A 22,500-nucleotide genomic window follows, 5' to 3' on the forward strand; every position below is an offset into this window, starting at 1 on the left:
TGCTTAGAAACAATGATTTATATCTTCGAACACACATTATTTGTATGGATTCAAGTATAGAAATGTATTTTTCTTTAAATAATTGCCTTAAACATTGCATATGCGAAACTAAATGTTTTTTCATGAGAATAAAGCACAGTTTTGAGTCCTTTAAACATATCATCCATACTCGCATTGTTCTTTTATTTTTGGATGCGTGCTTTCACATACAACTTGCTTTGTCTATATCATTCTATATTGTGCATAAGTCATTAGTTGATATTAAGCTGCGATACTTGCTCGATTGTTTTTCGCAAATCCACTTCATGTCAATGTTTTATGCGGAAACAAAGACGGAAGATCAAAGCTATATTGAACAGATACGCTGACCGCGCACCACATGCCGAATTATTTGAGTTTTGGAGTTAAACATGTAAAGATGTTTAATTTAAAGTGTATCGTATTTTGTGCTGCGATGACGATTGTTAAATGCAATGAAAACGGTATGTTATTGTTTGAATCATTACAAATTTGTGTCACCCTTTGGAAAGTATCAAACCTTTCCATCGTTATTTGAATATAAGCCAACCAGAATATAGTGTTTTAAAAAGGATATTTAAACCAAATATTGACTTAATTAGTAAATAACTCTTGGAACGTGATGTAAAAAACATATAAGGATTATAACGTTGCAAGCAAGACCTAGTAGTTGCTGTAGTAATAGTAGTAATAATAGTAGTAATACTAGTAGTAGTAGTTGTAGTAGTAGTAGTAAGAGTAGAAGTAGTAGTAGTAGTAGTAGTAGTAGTAGTAGTAGTAGTAGTAGTAGTAGTAGTAGTAGTAGTAGTAGTAGTAGTAGTAGTAGTAGTAGTAGTAGTAGTAGTCGTCGTCGTCGTAGTAGTAGTAGTAGTAGTAGTAGTAGAAGTAGTAGTAGTAGTAGTAGTAGTAGTAGTAGTAGTAGTAGTAGTAGTAGTAGTAGTAGTAGTAGTAGTAGTCGTAGTAGTAGTAGTAGTAAAAGTAGAAGCAGCAGAAGCAGCAGCAGCAGAAGCAGCAGCAGCAGAAGCAATAGCAGCAGCAGTAGTAGTAGTAGTAGTAGTAGTAGTAGTAGTAGTAGTAGTAGTAGTAGTAGTAGTAGTAGTAGTAGTAGTAGTAGTAGTAGTAATAGCAGTAGTAGTAGTAGTAGTAGTAGTAGTAGTAGTAGTAGTAGTAGTAGTAGTAGTAGTAGTAGTAGTAGTAGTAGTAGTACTACTACTAGTAGTAGTAGTAGCAGTAGTAGTAGTAGCAGAAGTAGAAGTGGTAGTAGAAGTACTAGTAGTAGTAGTTGTAGTAGTAGTAGTAGTAGTAGTAGTAGTAGTAGTAGTAGTAGTAGTGGTAGTAGTAGTTGTTGTTTATGTTGTTTCTGTTATGATTTTGCTGTTGATAAAGTAGTTGTAGGTACATGTAATTATATTTTAAATATTATTTCTTGAAGCTTATATATGTATGTTATTTTCAGGCGTCGATCTTCTCTCGGCCATGAATACGTCTGAATTAGGAACATTTGAAGCAATCAACGGCGAAATATACTGTTTAGAAAACCAATCATTTACGATATCAAAACCAGCAAGTGACTTTTTTATAAAACCGATGTCATCCTTTATGGTTCTCGCTGTGTTTAGAATGCAATTTACTTGGTCAACACTTTTGGAATTGTTCTCGCCCATCCAGGGCACCGTTCTTAAAATAACTATCTATGCCAATAGGGACAACACAACAAATATCTTACTTACATACATTGGAGCATCTTCATCAACTGAACGTCACAAGTTAAAGGTTGATTCAATAAGCTCTTTTACCAAATGGACATCAGTGATTGTTTCTGTTCTAAGAGATTCTGTCAGTGTTTATATTGACTGTAAGTATGTGACCGAAGGACGTTTATCTGCATCTGTCAACCTTTCATTTGACGAAAACACCATGTTGTCAATAGGAGCCGAAGGAAAGGTAAAGTAGCACTGCTGACGGTATATTACTTCTGACATTTTGCAGGTTTAAGATCACATTCTTGTTTAGAAATCATCTAGAACATCACAAAACGTTTCGTGACATTGTTCTGAGTTATTAACAGTTTGATGTAAGATTAAACACAGACACACTCACACAAGACTCGCCATTCGATTCAACCAACATTATTAATTTTCTTTCCCTAAATGGATCGCAATATTATGCAAAAATACTGTGTGATAAATATGCTTTTGTTACTGCAGGGATACATAAGCACATTGAAGATATACGACATGTCACTCCATACGGTTAGGGACGTGGTGGAAAGATGCGTGAGTATAAAGAGGAAAAGTAAACTTAATATAGCATAATGGTCTATATAACACGTGGAAAGATGTTTAGCTTTCATGATATATTAAATCATTGTTACTTTAATGTCGAAGTTAACAAAGCAACAGTGATAAAATGATTAAGACTTTATCGATTGAATTAACCTTAAACTGTGAAATGTCAAATTTCGTAAGGACATTGTAGTTCTATGTGTATATTTATGTCTGTAGTATGACGCTTTCATGGCGTCTTCGAATGGCGAACTAGAAAATGCGACATGTTCACACGGTTATGTAAGTTGAAAGATTCTATATTTAATTATATGTTAATGGCCCATATGGTTTATGTTCATTCTCTTAATAATTTATTTAGAAGTTAATACACCATTTATATAACAAAAATTATTGAACGATTCAATTATGCGGTACCCATAGTGATATGCGTTCGATTCATTTTTTAAATGAAATACGTTACCCATTTAAATTGAACTGTTTTAATGTACTTGTTTTTTATGTACAAATATTCAAGATCATTTTTGAACACATCTTTCTAGTAATAAAAGTTTTAAAAACTGTACTGCGAAATAACCTGTCAGTTTATTAGTGTTATTTGCTGTGTTGAAATTAAATGACAACATAATTGCTATCACAATACCCTAAATCCAAGTATATCAATACAAATATTGGTCATTTAGAGTGTCAACTTTTAATTTAAGATTATCAAACATATTATTAGCAGTGACATGAAAGTACTTGTAACTATTTTTACTCAGCTTGACAATCTTCAGTTATCTGTTGACACTTCAAACGATCAATAACTAATATTTATTATATTGAATATTTAGTAAAAAAACCAGCAACAACATGATTAAACAATATGTACACTCACATGGTATCACTTCTTATTATTTATGTGTCTACATTAGTGCAAGATTGTGGAGCTTAATATTTAAAGAGACATGAACGCGCATGCATGTTAATCCGAAGAACCAGAAAACCTATTCTTGTTCCTAACACACTATATTTGCGATAGAACACGTATAACTATCCCAACAATCTTGAATTGAATGCACGTATCGATTAAGTGTTTGTGGTAATAACATAAATCTGATGAGAACGTCACTGTGCATTCAAGGTGACGGAACTTCTGAGTACGACAACAACAGCACATCACACCTTTCGCTCCACGGGTATCCATTTTCAATTTCAACTTAGGCGTTCGAACTTGTGCAATAAAAAATTACTTATACTAGATTGTAGTTTGTTTGCAAATGACTTTAGTGCTTGTATATTTTAATATAAATTTTATGTTCGTTTCTTAAAAACTATTTGGAGTTGTGATGCGTAGAAAGTTAACTAAAAAATCGTTTAACAGAGCTATTTGTTATACATACATACGAACAACACAGAATTATTTAAATATATAACGATTCTGATAAAAAGTATTTCAATTCGTACATGATATGAAAAAAAAAGTGTGCGCAATTTCAGGGAAAACTATTGTTCGATTCTTTGTTTAGGCGCAATACTTGTTGATGACTTCATTTCACAACTAAATATAGTTCTCTGTCGATATAATTATAGATAAGCATCATGTAATAATGATAGTAAGTATATGTGGTGTTTATTGTTTGTTTCAGCTACTACGAAATCTTTGCCATCATGTCCAACAAATCAAGATTTCACAGGTACCCTATGGCCAAGTGCGGACGCAGGTGAACTAAAACAGATGATTTGTACAGATAAATACACTGGTGAGGCGATGAAGCTTTTGTAGTGTCAATAAAAACGCGTTTGATAATTTATTTGATTGGAAATATTTCTAGACATTGTGTATGTGTATATCCTTTGCTGAACTAAAATATTTCCGTAAGTTATTATGAGGAGTCTCTTTGTTTTTATAATTTTACAAGAGTTTTTTATGACGCTTAAACATATGAGTGAACACATTTTACATTTGTTTTATTTTTATATTGAAATTGAGCAGTGTACATTTCAGGAAAAATTGCGTATTGATAAATAAGTGAATTATACTAAATATATACTATGTTCGTTCGTATAAAGATGAAGTGTTCAGAACAAAACGTATTGTTGACAACACGATTTTTCGTTTGTTTAGGATTTTACTGTCAATGGTTTGAATAACTTGCCATGAATACATTATATGATATCTTAAATTTTATATTTTCATAACTGTTTTGGACTTGGTCAATATGCATATTGCATTGACCTACAGGTACTGTGACGAGAAAATGCAATGCGGTTGGCGTTTATGAAAATCCTGTTTACAACTGTACGAAAATAGAATTACAAAGGCTGTTGGACAAGGTATGTTTGTCAATGGGTAATGATATAAATAAGTGATACATATGTACATTTAAAGCAATTAACGCTGTTAAAGTATGACCTTCGGATGTTGACATGTTTTGAAAATGTGATAAATTTTAATAAGAAAAGCGTTACAATATGGATAATATTTTTCTACCAAAATCATTTGGAAAACGTTTTTGCTTTTCAACAAAACAAATATGTAACTCTTGCAAAGATACAGGAAGTTATTAATATCAATATAAAGCTTCATTTGGCTAAATTACGATATTTATCTTTCTTGAACACGAATGTTTCAATTTATTACCCATGATCATTGTGTATGGTATTATTCGAGGTTAATGCATGGGTATACTTTTAAAATCGATAAAGTTCACCGGTGCATTAAAAAATATGAAGTAATGTCATTTTAATAACACATAAATTGCGTTCACGCCTGAAGATGTTTACTTTCAACCCTTGGTGCATCAGCCGTTTTAAAACATCACTGGCTGTGGTCATTTGTTTTTCAATTTCTAAATTTTGTTAAGTTTAAATTTATGATACTTATATTTTTATATATTACACGGGTTATTGGAAAATATAACTCTTTATTTTAACTTGTCAAAGGATTACACATCCTGTTTTATTAAAGCACGCTTAGTTTTGTCAATTTTAAGTCCCAAATATCTATCACGGTATATGTTTAAAGTACCATAGAACGTTATGCATTACAGTCGGGCTATACCTTTTGATATACCCCACTCGAATATAAACATAGTGACACTTTTTTTTCGGAAAATTTAGTTAAAAATCGGGAAAGCGATTATTTTAATGACATTAACAAATCAGTGTCGATGAGCACTAACTTTTCTTTAAAAAGCAAGTTAGGCCAATAGAAAATTATTGTTGGTACAATGTAATATATATATTTGTATAAATACATGCAGCATGTTTGTTCGGTATATTAAAATAAATATCGCAGACATCATTGTTGGTTCAGTAAATACTGCCCCCACCCCCACCCTCTCTTGGCCAGCGTCGATAGACATTACTCGTCTCAGAATGCATTATTTTGCCAACCTTTAAAATGTCTATGTTATGTATTCATTAAATCAAAGAGCATGACTGTATGTACCTTTAGTGACGATTATTCCGACTTAAAGGTTTTTATACCTTTTCGTTTTCGTTGACATTTTTAACATATATTCGGTTCTACAAAAACAAATATTTTCGTTTGGTGAATATTTGTGAACATAGATACTGCTTTCTTCTGCATGAAAACCAAGCGAACGTTGTTCTAACTAGGTTGTAAACGACGGCATAACACGTGAAAGTGTAGCAGGAACGATTGAAAGCCTCAAAACAGAGATCACAGTGGATGCAAACAAAACTCTTCATGTCGGAGATATTGAAGTGGCGACTAAAATTATGGAAATGATTGTCGTAGCTGATATAAATTCCCCAGCAGTCACAAATGTCACTGACGTAAGTTGAAAACTGTGCACAATTTTTAATCAACCAAAATTGTTAATCCTTTGTTAAATAAGCTCAATAATGGTCCCACATGAATATAATATTAAAATATATCATTTATACACGGGTTTTATTCGCATTTATTTCAGGCTTTTTTCGATGTGGTTGATAATTTAATCAGCAACAAGACAACCAACTCCTGGGATGCGCTCAAAGACCAGGTGGGTTGTTAATTGGAGGATGGTAGTTTTTACCATTGCTTTAAAGCGTTTTGTTCTGATTCGCTGAAAATTCACCATAGGAAGCAACTGATATTTGCGCGTAATGAATTCAATTTTGTTGTAGGGTGGAGCAGCAAGAGTCCTTTATGTTCTAGACGACTTTATCGCTAAAGTGGCAAATAGCAACTTGACAGAAGCGAAGAATATGACGTTTGTTAAAAATAACCTTTGTAAGATGTTATAAATACATTTTTTCTCCTAGGTAGTCTTGACATGTTTCTTTATCAATTGTTTTCACATCATTTAAATAACGGCACAGACATACATACCGTTTACAACGCATTATTTTTAGATATAAAAATCGACACAGCAAATGATTGTAAAACGGTCAGTTTTCCGGGTGATGAAAATAGAGGGAAACGGTCCAGATTGGGCAAAACAAAGTAAAGACAATATAGAGGTCGAGTGTAGAGACGGTAAATATTTTAAATAAAGCAAACAAATTTCACGAAATTCACGATAAAAGAAATATATATACGATAAAATAAAAGATAGATGATGTTCGCAAGAATTAATAATTGTTGAAGACTAGTATGTAAAGCTGATAATAAAAATGTAACTTCTGATTTTAATAATCTTTAAATTCTCCCATCAGGAGGGAATCTTCAGTACAGTGGCTCTCTATTCCGTAACCTTTCTGCCATAATGACTGGGAGAACAGAAGACAAACGGTAAATTCTTGAATCAATCGGACGAAAACGGGAATACCATGTTAAAGGGGCCTTTTCACGTTTGGGTAAATTGATAAAATTGAAAAAATTGCTTCAGATTCGCAAATTTTCGTTTTAGTTATGATATTTGTGAAGAAACAATAATACTGAACATTTACCATGCTTGAAAATAGCCATTATATGCATCTTTTGAAGATTTAAAAACCCGAAAATTATTAAGAGTTGCAACGCGAAACGAATTAATAATGTGGAAAGTTCTGTTGCTGTCGTTTTTTTTTCCAAATTACGAGGATTGCTTATATTAAGTATAAAATACATCTAGAATTGTATCCTGCAAGGATGGCCGAGTGGTCTTAGTGGTAGACTTTTTACTCCAGGACTCCAGGAGTCAGTGGTTTGATCACTACTGAGGGTTACCTTTTTTTTAAAATTTATTCTTGACCTTTTACTAGAGCTTTTTATATCCAATGTTTACATTTATCGATATAAAGCATTTAATGACAAACTTCAAAACATGCCAAAATCGGTGAAAAGGCCCATTTAAAGCTTATTTAATTACATTTTCTTGAAATCGTTGATATTAATTAAAAAAAAACAACTTCACAGCGCAGCCATTACGATAAATTCAAAATAATGAAAGTTACGATGTGATTTTCTGACCAAAAGGCACGCAGACGGTGGCATTCGACTGGTTGCCCTCAATTGACAATGCGGGCGCAATTAGGGTTTGTTTAAATACGATGGGTTTTAAATGTCGTCCTTTGCATGCGTGAATTGAATTAAATTTCTTACTGTCGCGTTTTACATATATACAACGTTATGTTATATGTTTCTTAGGACGACTAAACAGATCAATGGACCTGTCTTATCTTTTAAAAAGCTTGCAACAAATCAGATGAACGATCTTAAAACAGAAAGTGTGAAGATAGTCTTCCAGATATTCAATGTGAGTAAATAGATTTGAACTAATGTATTCGAAATACTCATTTTTTTGTAAAACCTCTCTGGAACCGTTTATCTTTATTTTAAAATACACTTTTTATTCTTTATTTATATTTATAGAGTTCCTTAGACTATCCGATCTGCTCTTACTGGAAGAAAGATGAGCATGGGTGAGGAAAGCTTTCTATTGTTGTTCAGTCAATAGCTTGTATGGACATTTTGGTAATAACAAAGTCCTATTCAACATTCTTAAAACCATTAAAATACAACACTTGATATTTTCAGCTCAAATGGCCAGTGGTTAGGGGACGGATGTTGGCTAGAAGATTTTAATCGGTCATCTGGACTTGTGACATGCGCATGCTCACATCTCACGAACTTTGCAGTCCTAATGAGTCCATCGGTTACTGTTAGCAAGGTATTGTTCCACAAGTAGATACGTTGTAATCTAGAAATAAATTATACTACTATACAATATATGCAATGCCGTGTTGATTATTGAAAATAGATTTATGAGTGTAAAATAAACCTCTCCCGTTATGCCCTGCCCTAAGGCTTTGACAAGCCTTCGCTATTATATGTTTGTATTATCCTCAGTTTTGTGTTACCTACAAACTCACAATGACATTTGTCAAAACAAAGAACTAAGCCAATCTCAAATGCTGTTACTGAAATATTACATCGAATCAACATACAATTTTGCAACTATATGTATATGTCGAATAAAGGGTATCATCTTCAATTGAAATCTAATGCAGTTTCATGTCTTGTGAATAAAAAATACTTTCATCTATTTGCATTCCTATTTGTTTAGATTCACCACCAGGCGCTGAGTGCAATCACAGTGGTCGGTTGCACACTCTCAATGACTGGTCTGGTTGCCACAGCAATCGCGTATCTCTACTTCTGGAGGCCAGTTTATTCACATCACAATAAAGCTCATTAAATGCAACTAGACATTACATGTGTATAGTTTGCTGTAATGATAGATATCGAGTCAAGTATTATATCGCGGTTTATAATATGTTTTCATTTATATATTATTTTCATTGATTATAATTAATAAAAGATGAATGTCTGATTTTTTTCTGCAGTTCTGGACTTTGATAACCGTTTACCGCTTACCATCCTGCCATTATCCTCCATATGAAATGTCAATTAAGAGTGAATACGGTTGAAATATATAAAACTGACTAATGATAAATTGTTACTCTTTTGTTCATGTTTGATATCAATATCACATTCCGCTCTATGTACAGATTGGTAAAGTCAGACCGCGCCACACTGTTGATACATCTGTGTGTCACACTATTCGTTGCCTATCTGGTGTTTTTAATAGGAATACAGCGCACAGAATACACGGTGAGTTCGCCATGATGGGTTTTTTAATTTTGTAAATTCATAGATGTGTTTACAAAATTGTTTAAATGATTGTCAATAAAATCTTTGTTTACGTTTGAAAACCTCGGCCAATACACCTATGTTATTTTATGCAGGTTTTTTATTGCATTAACCTGGTTGAATGTTTTGTTCTAATTACACCATCTTATAAATTTTGTTATTTGCAACACATACAATGCAATTATAAGATGTTGAAATGTATGTAGGTAACGTGTACCTCGATTGCCGTCGTTCTTCATTACGTGTATCTCGTGGCCTTCTTCATTATGCTAGCAGAGGGCGGTGTCATTTCATTGATGGTGCTTCGGCCACTTGGCAAAAAGGACGTTGTTAGTTTCTTTTTGGGTGCCTCTTACGGTATGTATATACGTAATTCTACATTTTCAATTAATGACATAAATATTTGCTGTGTCATGTATGTACAAACGGCATGATATAGAATGCAATGTGTGTGTGTTTTTAAGGCATACCACTTATTATTGTTGGAATATCAATTGGCGTGACGCAGTTCAGAGGTTACGGAAACGAACGTTTGTGAGCATTATTTTATTTACAAGTTTACATAATCTTTAAATATTCGTTTATGGTTCGATGGAACTGTTAGTCATGTGTGATGTTAAACTTTCACTTAAAAAAATTAATAAATGTAAGTTTAATTGAGTACAACTTTCTTCCCTCGTTACAGCTGTTGGTTGACGGTTGAAACAGGTCTCTTTTGGGCCTTTGCGGGACCAGTCTTGGCGATTGTCGCAGTACGAATGTATAGTTATGTATAGTTTAAAAATGGCTGTTCGTTACAAACAATCATAGTGAAATAATAAGTTTCAATACTTGTACATGGTGTGGTATTTATGTAATATTTTCGATTTCATAAATAAATGGCTTATACGTCGTTTGATATCTAACTCTGGTTTGCTTGCAGGCGAACATGGTTATTACGGTACTAGTTTTAAAGCAGCTATTTGGAGTATCCGCAATGGCAAAGAGGAAAGATGTCGAGAAAATAAAGTGGGTCAAATTATGTGCTTTGTATACGTCACGTTTCTGCAATCTTTTTTTTTCTTTTGCTGTTTGCATAGGTACAGTTGATGGAGATCGTTTTAGACGCTCGTTAGGTTTGATTAATTATTGTTTTAATTTTGAGTTTTGTTCACTAACCTATTTTATCCCATAATGCGTTGCATTTACCGTTTCAAAGTATTGATGCCAGTTTAAATAATTGTATGTGAACAGTTGGTGTTCTGTTAGAAAAATGGTATATAAAAACAAGAAACTCTTTTGAGAGAGTTTCTGGAATTTCATCGTTTATTATAGTAACCAGCACAAAACACAAACAAACGTGGTTGATGATTTGCTATCTCTGTTCAACACCAACGTGCTCTTTTCTGAATACGCCATTATCGCTGTTTCATTGACTTCAGGACCGGCGTCAGAAGCGTGTGCATCCTTCTGCCCGTACTGGGACTCACCTGGGTGTTTGGCATCTTCGCCGTCAACAGGGACACCATCTTCTTCCAGTACCTGTTCGCCATCTTCAACAGCTTGCAGGTTAGAATCGAACTCAGTGGGTTTGTCACATTCAAAGTCATTCTTAAGTGCTTGAACTATTTTATGATTGCATTTTGTGTCGTTCTCAAATACAACGTGAACATAGTAAGGTTTTTAAAAAACAAACAAACATTGTATGTATTTGTAATGACAATAAAATACTTGCATGTTTTTCTTGTTATAGGGATTCCTGATATTTATAGTGCAGTGTGTGTTTGACAGAAAGGTAAGTTTAGTAATATTTCTAGAAATGAATACGGTATGCGAAACGTTACGGGCTCAACACATAATCATATGTTTCGTTTACTGTCCAATAATAATGCTTAATTACCTTGTGCGTTGCTATCGACAGGTATGCGATGCTTTCCGCCAGGCACGTATTCGTATTCCGCTGTTCACAACAACAACTGACGTTCGCACAGTCGAAACGGAAATGAAATCCACACAGGTATATATCTTTAATGCAAAAGTGTCATGAATTGGCTGAGCCTATTTGCTTATGTTAATCGTTTACAAACCGAATAAATGCCGTTAACTTGCTCAAAACTGTGTTCCAAAATCATAGTATTTTGGTAAGCATTCATCTCTTGCATGTACATAAAACATATCATGTTGTTGGAATACGATTGAATAAATCACGCACACTAATTTACACAATAAAAGAGACATATCAACATTCATATTATTTGTGTACTCGTTCGTTTTTAATTGCGCTAAAATAAATCTGTTGAATGCTACTTCAGCACTTTTAATGGTCTTCCCTATATTCTTATGCTTTCCCAGAAAGTAATATACTTCTAAACAAGGTTACTACCACTAGAATACCAAAAACTAAATCGATGCTTGTTTTATTTTGTTAAAGAAATCTTCATCTCACAAGGGCAGCGCTTCAACGTCAGGCGAGTGAAGTACCTTTGGTCGCAGCGTTACTGCCGTGAGGCTTTGTCTAATTCGCACATTTTAAGTCATTAATTATATGCCACTTGTTGCGGAATCATTTGAACAATTCAATTTGAACTGATCACACATGAAGATGTATCATGTACTTTATTGTAATGTTCATTTGTGTAAAGTTTACATTTATTTATCACTCGATGATTGACTTCAATTAATGCAATTACAGAAAATGTTACCCTTTTCTATGTATACGTACGCCATGCCATATTGTACTTTTGTTCTAATGTGCATGAACAGTAAATATTTTGTTGTATAATTATTTCTGTAAATGTGGTACTTAGTTGTTTCCTTCCCCCCCCCCCCCCCCAAGGAACACTTGGACAAGATTTTGAATTGCACTTTGATAATCGGCAATATAGTTTATTGAACATATGTTTAGCGTGCATTTCACTGTTGTGTACGTATTGTTTTATAATTCCAATTATACTCTTATGGCTTCCATTCTTATCATAGCGATCTAGCGTATATAATCGCTTTTTCATGATAATAACGAACATACATAAAATGAATGCATAATAGAAAGCAAGTAACACGATGAATTTATGAAAGAGTGTTTTTCTAACCTATACGGCCCGGATTTGATTCTCGGTTCCAAAGGAATTGAGTTTGGTTAGTGATCTCACTACGGGACAGGCGGGCTTTCCTTTGGATACTCTGGCGCCCTACTCACTTTATACAACAGAAGACCACATATACCCTCAAAATATATATCAGTAAACACAGCTGGAAATTGCATTTACATTTCATGATTATTACTCACTTTCGTGAGTCAAATATACATAAGGTAAGAGTGCTTTGAACACACTCCGGGTTCTCACATAATGTAGCCTCAGGCGCAGAAGGACCTAATATACGTCGAAATACACACAGTATATGATATTATTAAAATAACTTTTCTTCCCATCCACGCAGTCTGATGCTTTGTGCCTTCCCTTGTTATCGGACTGGCTAGCTCAGTTGGTTGAGCGTTGGACTTGAAATCCGATGATCGCGTATTCGATCAGCGGACACTTACCTGTTTATTGGAATTTGTCATGAATTCCTTTCTGCGGACATTTTCTCCACCTACCTCTGAAAAAGTAGGACAGTTATCTGAAACTAACATAGGTATGTACACGTATGCTGGTACACCAGCTATTAAAGTATGAATTGGCAAACGGACCGCCGTGATATGACTGAAATAGTATTGCCAACGGCTAAACTAAAGCAAACAAGCAGGTTTCTGTGTTGACGTATACAGTTTTTGTATAAAGTGTTATTCACTTGCGCGTAGACGAGCTGTGTTTTATGTAAGGTGCTTACGTACAGCGTCTGATTAAAGATCTTGTTCAATTTTGCATTGACGTGCAGCGTTAGATGTAAGGTATTATTACATTTTGTTCAGACGCGCAACGTTTGATTTAAGGTTTTGTTCAGGTGCGCATTGACATCTAGGGTTTGATGCACTAGTTATCATTATACTAGGGTTTTGCTTTAATAATATGTCGCATGATCAATATACTGTAACATTTTGCGTATATTTCACATTAAAACATGGGCATTACGAATCGGAAAATTATGAATTGACGCACGCGATGTTAATTATAATTTTGATTGGAAGAATTCTTACCAAAGGATGATACTGATAGCGAAATGCCTAGCGCATTTGAGATTGTGGTTTTCAACACCTACTTTTGTTTGAGGGAAAATATTTAGAAATTCTTAACTAAAAATGGTCTTGTTAAAAATAGATGAATATCACTCCTGTTCCTTACCTTCAACGTAATAATATACCATATGAATGCAATAAACATGTATTTATCTGTATTATGCTTTTAGTATGTCTTATAACACGTTTTAACAGCCAATTAATGTTATCAATTGGTCGCTGGGCGGACATATTACCCATTACGCCCCTCCGAACTTTAACTTATATAACTAACAATACGGTGAAAAAGAAACAGTTGAATTTATTTCACAGGAATACATTATCAGTTTTAATTATAGGAGAACACTTCTTAAGTTATCATAATATCGCAATTAGTATCGTTTGTCATCGCATCTGACTGTTAGAGTGAGACACATCTTTAGAATATAGATAATACCAGTTACGTATTGGATAAAGATAAGTTTTGTTGCGATGCGCAGAAAATGAGAACATTAAGGTATATGTGTCACTAACCTGGATTATATTTTCCCTATAATAAAAATATATCATTGCCAGTTGCCAGAAACCACGATATGCATAAAAGATGTCATGTAAAGAAACATTAAGTACCCGGTATGTCATCGTTACGCTGAAATAAAGCTAAGGATACTCATTCTTGGTTTATCTCGATAATGTATGCCTGATTATAGGAAAAAATATAAATGTGGACGAGGGCATTATATTGCCTTAACATAATTTGTTGTTTGATAAACTCTTTAAAACGGTTTGATCACATGTGGCCGCCGCGTACAATCGATAATGTTTATTGTGGAGTTGAGCAACACTATTAAGTTTGGATATAGAATGTTTGTATGCTTTCGGATTATAACCATGAACTAGTTTTCCCAGTAAATTTGCCAAATAGGCTAAACACATATTTGTTATCTTAAGTATATATAAAGGAAAGCATAAATAACGGTATTTAACAACAATTGTATTAAATATTATAAATGTGGATAATAATATGATACTGTTATATAACCGTGACATTGAAAAATGTAAAGTAAGATAAGTTTATATCAAATGATTTTTGCGATCACACATATAACACAATCAAAACACATTTACATACGGGTTTGTTTGAATAATATAATCATAAGAAATGCAAACATGCATTACACAGCAGACATGCATTACACAGCAGACATGTATTACACAGCAGACATGTATTACATAGCAGACATGCATTACACAGCAGACATGTATTACACAGCAGACATGCATTACACAGCAGACAAGCATTACACAGCAGACATGCATTACACAGCAGACATTCATTACACAGCAGACATGTATTACACAGCAGACATGCATTACACAGCAGACATGCATTACACAGCAGACATGCATTACACAGCAGATATGCATTACACAGCAGACATGCATTACACAGCAGACATGCATTACACAGCAGACATGTATTACACAGCAAACATGCATTACACAGCAGACATGCATTACTCAGCAGACATGTATTACACAGCAGACATGTATTACACAGCAGACATGTATTACACAGCAGACATGCATTACACAGCAGACATGTATTACACAGCAGACATGCATTACAAAGCAGACATGCATTACACAGCAGATATGCATTACACAGCAGACATGTATTACACAGCAGACATGTATTACACAGCAGACATGCATTACACAGCAGACATGTATGCACTGCAATTGTTTTACAGATGAAAGGAATAGTAACGCATGAAATGCAAGACATAATAATGACAGGATAGACGACACATTCCTACCGAATAGTGCAACTGTCTAAGAGTTATTTCCCGTTCGTCTCTAATAATTTAGAGACCTTTCTTGTCGATGATTAAATAATTATGATTTTGGGTAATATATAACAAATATAATATCTATTTGAATAAACTGTAAGATAGTATAATCCATAAACTAGCATGATACTCACTGATTTTATGAAAAGAAGGACGCAATTGATTGCAACAAAAGTCTGATCATGTTAGAATGTTTAATATTCTAGTGACCTTAATCACGTGCTACAAGAATTAACAACTTGTCAAAAATATATCTTACTACATTTTTCGCAATCTCTTATGCGTCGCTTCTAGTTCGAACAATACTTAATCAAACAAGAAGTATGAGTTATTGCTTTTACAAAAACTTCTCTCGTACAAACAAACAATAAAACAGTCCTGAGTTACGGGTCGGAAATCATCTGCACTGATGATTCAAGTCAAAGATTGTATTTTGTGACGATGTTTTTACATGAGTAACACGAATTAACGGCTTAACTTGACACTTATATACAACGTACCGTAATTACGTTTTTCAGTACGAACTCTTGAATTATTATCACTAATTTCCTAATTTAGATTTGTATCTTGTTTGATTCACAGAGTTTCGTTTTCGGGATAATAACTCTTGTTCAGCTAATTGTTAATATTGCGGTAATACCAACCTTTGGAGTTCTGGTGCGAGGTAATTATACCGCGCACTGCAAGCATAGGAACTACACTCCTTAGGTTGTTACCTCAATTATTCATTCTCCTCTGGCATTATTCAATGTGTATGTTTAATATAGGAACTTTTTTTGACACTCCGTTCAAAAATATACACATGCATGTTGGTGACCTCATTAATCAAACACTTTGGCGGTTATTTATACATTAAGCGTAATTTTTGAGACTTTTATTTTACTATAGACTTTTAACAATCGACTCATGAAATACAAATCACCGGCACACCAAAGTCTTATTATTCATTTAAACATATACCTCCGTTAAATACAAAAGCAAAATATTTTTAAACTACTTTTTACATTTACAAACACATGTTGAGGTGCCTATGAATATACAGTATGACGTACACAAAACAGAAAAAGTACAGGGCGTACATTTAAATATTTTTATCAGGGAGTTGCAATCATCAATCATCATTCATCATCATCATCATCATCATCATCATCATCATCATCATCATCATCATCATCATCATCATCATCATCATACATCACCATCATCACATCATCATCATCATCATCATCATCATCATCATCATCATCATCATCATCATCATCATCATCATCATCATCATCATCATCATCATCATCATCATCATCATCATCATCATCATCATCATCATCATCATCATCATCATCATCATCATCATCATCATCATCATCATCATCATCATCATCATCATCATCATCATCATCATCATCATCATTCATTGGAATATTGAAACAAAAGGCCAACCTGGTGAACGTAATTCATGTCACCATTTTTGCTACAAGCTAAAGTTATAAAACGTAGAAATTTTACCCCCATGCTACGATACCTTCACTCTATTCTCAGACGCCGAGCTAGAAGCGTTTGCTGTGATGATTGTTCTGGCCACCAAACATGGCATCTCTGCGGTCCGCGAAGTGATCAGGTTGAACCCAACTGGAACTTTGACCAGTCTTCTTTTTTGATTCAACAGTTTTAACTACTATGGGTGAGGAGACTATTACTGAACCTAGGCTGCTTCTCTATACATGCGTATTTAAGGCCATTTTTACTGGATATATCATTCCTTGACCACTGACCTGTCCAGCTCTCACGTTTATAGGCAGCGGTTGGCACATTCCTTGACGGACCGTGTTTTCCATTTTACTTTAGTTTACAACAAAAATAATATCATTCATTGACCAGCGTAACTGTGTGGGAGTATTGATTATTATATTATTGAAATTACCTAGATAATTAATGTATGTATGTAATTAATGTATGTTTTACCTGTATTGGTTGTGTTAAATTATATTTGAGAAAATCCTTGTGATAAACATTAAAGGGACCTTGTCACGTTTTCGTAAATTTACAAAATAAAAACAATTTCTTCAGAATCGCAAATTGTCGTTGTAGTTGCGAGTTAACTGTTATACTGAACATTTACCATGCTCTAAAATATCAATTATAGGCATCTTTTGACGATTTAAAAACCTGAAAATTATAAAGCGTTGCAAAGCAAGAAAAAAAAAATACATCGCTCATTGTATGTGTACGAATGGCCGAGTGGTCTAAGCGTTATATTTTTACTCCAAGGGTCAGTGGTTCGAGCCCAGTTGAGGGTTACTGTTTTTTATCTTTCTTTAATTTTATTAAATTTATGTTTTTACTGGAGCTTTTTAGATTCAATGGTTACATTCATCAATATAAAGCATTTAATGAAAAACTTCAACACATGCCAAAATCTGTGAAAATGTCCCTTTAAAAGAATACGTATGAAATTAATGCATTCCGTGCATGATGAGTTGACCTATACATTATTGACGATGCTGGAACAGCATCGTCCAAGGTATCTAACCATCAAAAAAAATCACAATGGCTACCTATGTAAAAGACCGAGCCAGTCCGATTGAGATAACTCGATTTTTCAGTTACATCCCTTTTGCATTCGCCACTGCGTAGGAGATTGCTCGTCATTGATAACATACTCCTAGCAGAGTTGTCGTTCGTGTTTCAACATTCAACAAAACAATGGCCGCCCCCATGAGAGTCTCGATTCAAAACTTTCTTACTGCATAAATTGGCTTGTTTCGCTATTTAGAAGCTATCATTTAGGATATATGATTTATTTATTCACTAAATTTCCGCTTATGACAACAATAGTTGGAATTCGAAGGATATATACTCGATGTGAATGAAGGACTTTCTGGATCGTAACAGCTTGACACGGCAAAACTGGCATACTGGTATTTTTAGTTATCAATATAAGTCACATTGTGCTTTATAAATTGTATTCGAGCATTTTGCGACTTATTGAATGACTATGATACCCGATATCAACATTTCATCGGGGATTTGCAGATCACCTAGCTGTCCTGAAATTCAACATTGATTTCAAACTCTTTACTGGTTTGTACTGTTTCTTAGTGTTAGTTCTTTTTATCATTTTAAAGTTAAATGAACTGTGTCACAGTAAAAGAGACATTAAGGGGATTGTGGCCAGTTTGGATCTAGATCAGCCTGCAGTCGCTTGAAAGCTGTTTGCTTAAAAGCGTTTTTCTGACAATAACAAATAATTTAATTGGATACTGATTTTACTGCGCTTTTCCTGTGACCTGGCTCAAATAATAGAATTGTCATTAATCAAATTATTTATTTTGAACATTAATCAATTGCTTTAACTTGTCCCTCGGGATCAATGACTCCAGCACTTTCCTGTTGAGAATTGAATACTGCTAAAGGCGATGCTAGGGGGCGTGAGAGATGTTGCACCTTCCAGTATTGCTCGAGTGTTCATTGTCGGCTCGGATACTACGTACATGTACCCGGGTACTCTTAAGTATACTTACATGTATCCCGGGTACGGTAAATATACTAAAATGTACCCGGCAAATTTAACCCTAAATCAGTCGTTGTCGACTATTTTTTGTGTAATAATTATATATACACATTTATGCCAATTTTCTGTAGAATGGCCTCTATATTATCGGAACACATACTCAAAAAGCATGTTGATGCAGTGTTTTTTGACGCGAAGTGTGTTTAAGATAATCGGTTGCGCGTTTTACGACATCGGATTTTGGGCGCGAATACAACTCGGGTACAGTCTAATATGGACCGAGTACAATTACGTTTATTTACCGTACCTGGGGTACATGTAAGTATACTTAGAGTACCCAGGGTACATGTAAGTATACTTAAGAGTACCCGGGGTACATGTAAGTAGTACCAGAGCCGACAATGACCAATCAAGCTCCATTATCCCTCATGAACCAAGTCGGCAACTTAATTTTTGGTTTGGTTGCTCTCGAGGGATCGAAAATTTCAGAATCTTCCTAAAAGCCCTACGGGTTTGATACCCAGAAGCGACATTGAAAACTAGCATACTTTGTTATCTAAAAGGCTGCTAAACCTGATATACAATGATAATGTGAATTTTCTCTCACATGATGTTCATCAGTCATATTATATAAAAACTTACAGCAGTAGTAAACAACTAAACAATAATTAATGAACGCATCTTTCATTTGTCTTTGACACTTTGATTTTGTCATGGCCTAGATTTAAATATGTGACTGGACTTTACCAGCACTCTTGTAACAGAGCTAAAGTTTAAATGTACCATTGAAGATCCCCTAAATCCAGATTTGCTATTATAGACGTGTGGACAGTTTTAAGGGTGTGACAAGTAAGCAAAAATTGGTCATTACCCAGAGGCCACAACTGATCTATGACTGTATTAAAACAAGAGAAATCGGTGCCTGATTTAGATATCCTTAGATAGTTCAATAAAAACTAATTTCATAAGCCTGGTAACAGTTTAACGGTAATGCTACCAATGTGTCACACCAGGGCCTTGAATTTAAAATCTAAGGACATGCATGGTCATTTCTTCATGAAATCAGGACACAAAATTGTATTTTAAGTCCTTAATTGACTATAGTTCTCAGATTATTATAAGCTCAATCAGTATATTTATATCATTATTTATGCTTTGTGTATTGTAAACATATACACAATCATGCAGTAACATGATAGCAATAAATAATATCAAAGCTACCCATACTATAAACGTCATTGACAAAGCCTATGGTCAAAATGTGAACACATTGAGTGTTATCGCCCTCTCGTGCCAGCAAAAACAACACGTTGACAGGTTGTCATTTTTGACAGTTCTACTTTCACTTTCATTTTGTGATATCAAACTATTAACAATTATGTGGGTTAGAAAAATATCGCCATGGCTTTTTATGCCCCCGGTAGGGTGGCCTATATCAGTTGAACTGTAAGTCAGTCAGTCAGTGTGTCAGTCTGTCCGTCCGTCCGAAAACTTTAATGGCCATAACTTTTTTAATAATGAACATAGCAACTTGATATTTGGCATACATGTGCATCTCATGGAGCTGCACATTTTCAGTTGTGAAAGGTGAAGGTCATCCTTCAAGGTCAAATGTCAAATATAAAGCGTCTGTCTGTCTGTCCGAAAACTTTAACATTGGCCATAACTTTTTCAATATTGGCGTGCATGCGTATCTTATAGAGCTGCACATATTGATCGGTGAAAGGTCAAGGTCATCCTTCAAGGTCAAGGTCAAAGGTCAAATTTTGCAATATTAAAGATAGCAACTCCATATTCGGCATACATGTGTTTGTCATGGAGCTGCACATTTTGAGTGGTGAAAGGTCAAGGTCATCCTTCAAGGTGAAAGGTAAAATATATGGCTTCAAAGCTGCGCAGCAGGGAGCATTGTTTTTCACAAACACAGCTCTTGTTTAAAATATTTTCTGCACATTTAATCAAAAAACTTACATCAATACACAATTTTCTTTGTAAATTCAATCATTCCTGACAGACTTGTGTACATATTTCGCTTACATTTTGACGCGCGTAGGTAGGACCGCATTACCGCTTCCGAAATGTGTATTCATACTATTGCCTTCGAGGAACTTATCTGACGTTTGACGGAAAGGGCCGAAAATGTGTGAGTGTGGGTCAAGTTCCCCACAGGTACTACTTTCCCGTTCCCCCAATTTTTTTTCCGTACCTAAAATTTTTCGTACCCAATTTTTTATCGTTCCCAATTTTTTTTCCTACCCAATTTTTTTTTCATCCCCAATTTTTTGTTCGTACTCAAATTTTTTCGGTCCCATTTTTTTTGTTTCCAAATATTTTTTCGTACCCAAATTGGTTTCATACCCAAATTTTTTTCGCAAAATTTTTGTACCAATTTTTTTTTCGTACCAACATACACAATTGTGGTGATTGTGGTGATGTAGATAAACTTAACCTGATGCTTTTATATCCATCCTCTCAAAAGCATCGTCACACCAGTACTGTCAGTACTCATGCTACGGTACCATTAAATGCTGTATTCGTTGAAGTTTACAATAACGAGAAGCTACTACGTGTGAATGATTTGACGCGGCACATGTGATCTTCATGCTAAACATTTATCTACGGTTAATAACTCTGTCAAGCGTTATAAATGCCCGTAAAAGTTGTTTACCTCCCTTAATATTGTATCCTTGCTAAGGAAGTCACCGCACTTCGTGCATGTTAATATATTTAGCAGATTCATCGTTCTTGCAGGGCCCAGCTATGCATTCTTATACAACTATCACACTGTCAGTCTGTCTTTCGACCGTCTGTGCTTGAGGATATGATACTGTTTTTTATCGAACTAGAATATATTGGTTTGGAGCTTTGAAATATTCTCAGTTGGGTTACTGTGGCGTTTAACGTTAATGACTCGCGGGTTTCTTTTTTACATAATGTATTCAAACAACGCGTTTGTGAAGATTGATATTTTTATAGTTCATTTTAATCACATGTGTTTCTAAGTTCAGGCTACGGTCGCGTGTGACACCGTTGTCCGAAGTCGGCAGACTTTATTTATTTTCAAGGTGTATTTACCCTAAATCAAGCTCTCTTAAAAGTGGAAATGTTGTTGCATTTATTTACATATTTAAGACCATGATTCTTTTCAAGCAATTATTATTCTCCGCATATGATTTTTGTAATCATGCTTAAATAATTTAAGCTGTCCTACATATGCACACATAATACAGTCAACCACGAATTAAATTTACATTTTAGTTTTAAGAGAACATAGATATAGTGCGGAAGTTTTTACATCTTAAGTATTTCAAGGCAAGGTAGCAACCCAGCTTTATCTCATTCGAGTGAAAAACAATTCCAAGTAGTTTTTTCTTTTAAAGTTATATTTTACGATAACATGTTTCAGAAGACATGTACTCAAGAAAGTCCTTTCTTTCTCCATGGAAAAAAACAAGTTGTTGTGTGGCGCCTTTTTTTTTTACATGATATCGTCGTGACCTTTATACATAAAAGTAGAGGTGCGGGCGCCAACGAAAACTACGACGGAGTGCCGAGCTTTCCAAGGCTTATAACCACTAAAACTGACTCCGCTGATTTTCACCAGTGCAATAAGAGAATGAGCAACAATGACAGCC

The 22,500-nt window shown here is 34.4% G+C and overlaps 2 protein-coding genes across 2 annotated transcripts in view; both read left to right on the forward strand.

Annotated features, from left to right (window-relative positions):
- The window catches only part of LOC127872352 (uncharacterized), a 42,073-nt gene that overhangs the window by 5,358 nt on the left and 14,215 nt on the right, over positions 1-22,500 (forward strand). The window contains exons 6-9 of the mRNA XM_052415684.1: positions 1,475-1,962; positions 2,226-2,294; positions 2,523-2,585; positions 3,427-3,481. Of these exons, the coding sequence (XP_052271644.1) occupies positions 1,475-1,962; positions 2,226-2,294; positions 2,523-2,585; positions 3,427-3,481 (675 nt within the window). The remainder of the gene's footprint in view (positions 1-1,474; positions 1,963-2,225; positions 2,295-2,522; positions 2,586-3,426; positions 3,482-22,500) is intronic.
- Positions 6,253-13,680, forward strand: LOC127874905 (adhesion G protein-coupled receptor E5-like). The gene is made up of 17 exons (XM_052419592.1): positions 6,253-6,295; positions 6,420-6,525; positions 6,648-6,771; positions 6,951-7,026; positions 7,864-7,972; positions 8,089-8,138; positions 8,254-8,386; positions 8,783-8,880; positions 9,228-9,330; positions 9,576-9,726; positions 9,834-9,903; positions 10,055-10,121; positions 10,292-10,377; positions 10,791-10,917; positions 11,102-11,143; positions 11,270-11,365; positions 11,780-13,680. Exons 3-17 carry the CDS (start codon positions 6,669-6,671, stop codon positions 11,822-11,824), a joined length of 1,356 nt encoding a protein of 451 aa, XP_052275552.1. The 5' UTR covers positions 6,253-6,295; positions 6,420-6,525; positions 6,648-6,668; the 3' UTR covers positions 11,825-13,680.

The sequence above is a fragment of the Dreissena polymorpha genome, chromosome 3, assembly GCF_020536995.1.
Source record: "Dreissena polymorpha isolate Duluth1 chromosome 3, UMN_Dpol_1.0, whole genome shotgun sequence".
In the NCBI taxonomy this organism is placed as follows: Eukaryota; Metazoa; Mollusca; class Bivalvia; order Myida; family Dreissenidae; genus Dreissena; species Dreissena polymorpha.

Bases quoted from the DNA above. Each gene is read 5' to 3' on its own strand.
- LOC127874905 (XM_052419592.1), top strand. From the start codon at position 6,669: ATGATTGTAAAACGGTCAGTTTTCCGGGTGATGAAAATAGAGGGAAAC. The intron at 8,139-8,253 runs GTGAGGAAAGCT...TGATATTTTCAG, and splicing joins TGGAAGAAAGATGAGCATGG to CTCAAATGGCCAGTGGTTAG. The intron at 10,122-10,291 runs GTACGAATGTAT...GTTTGCTTGCAG, and splicing joins CAGTCTTGGCGATTGTCGCA to GCGAACATGGTTATTACGGT.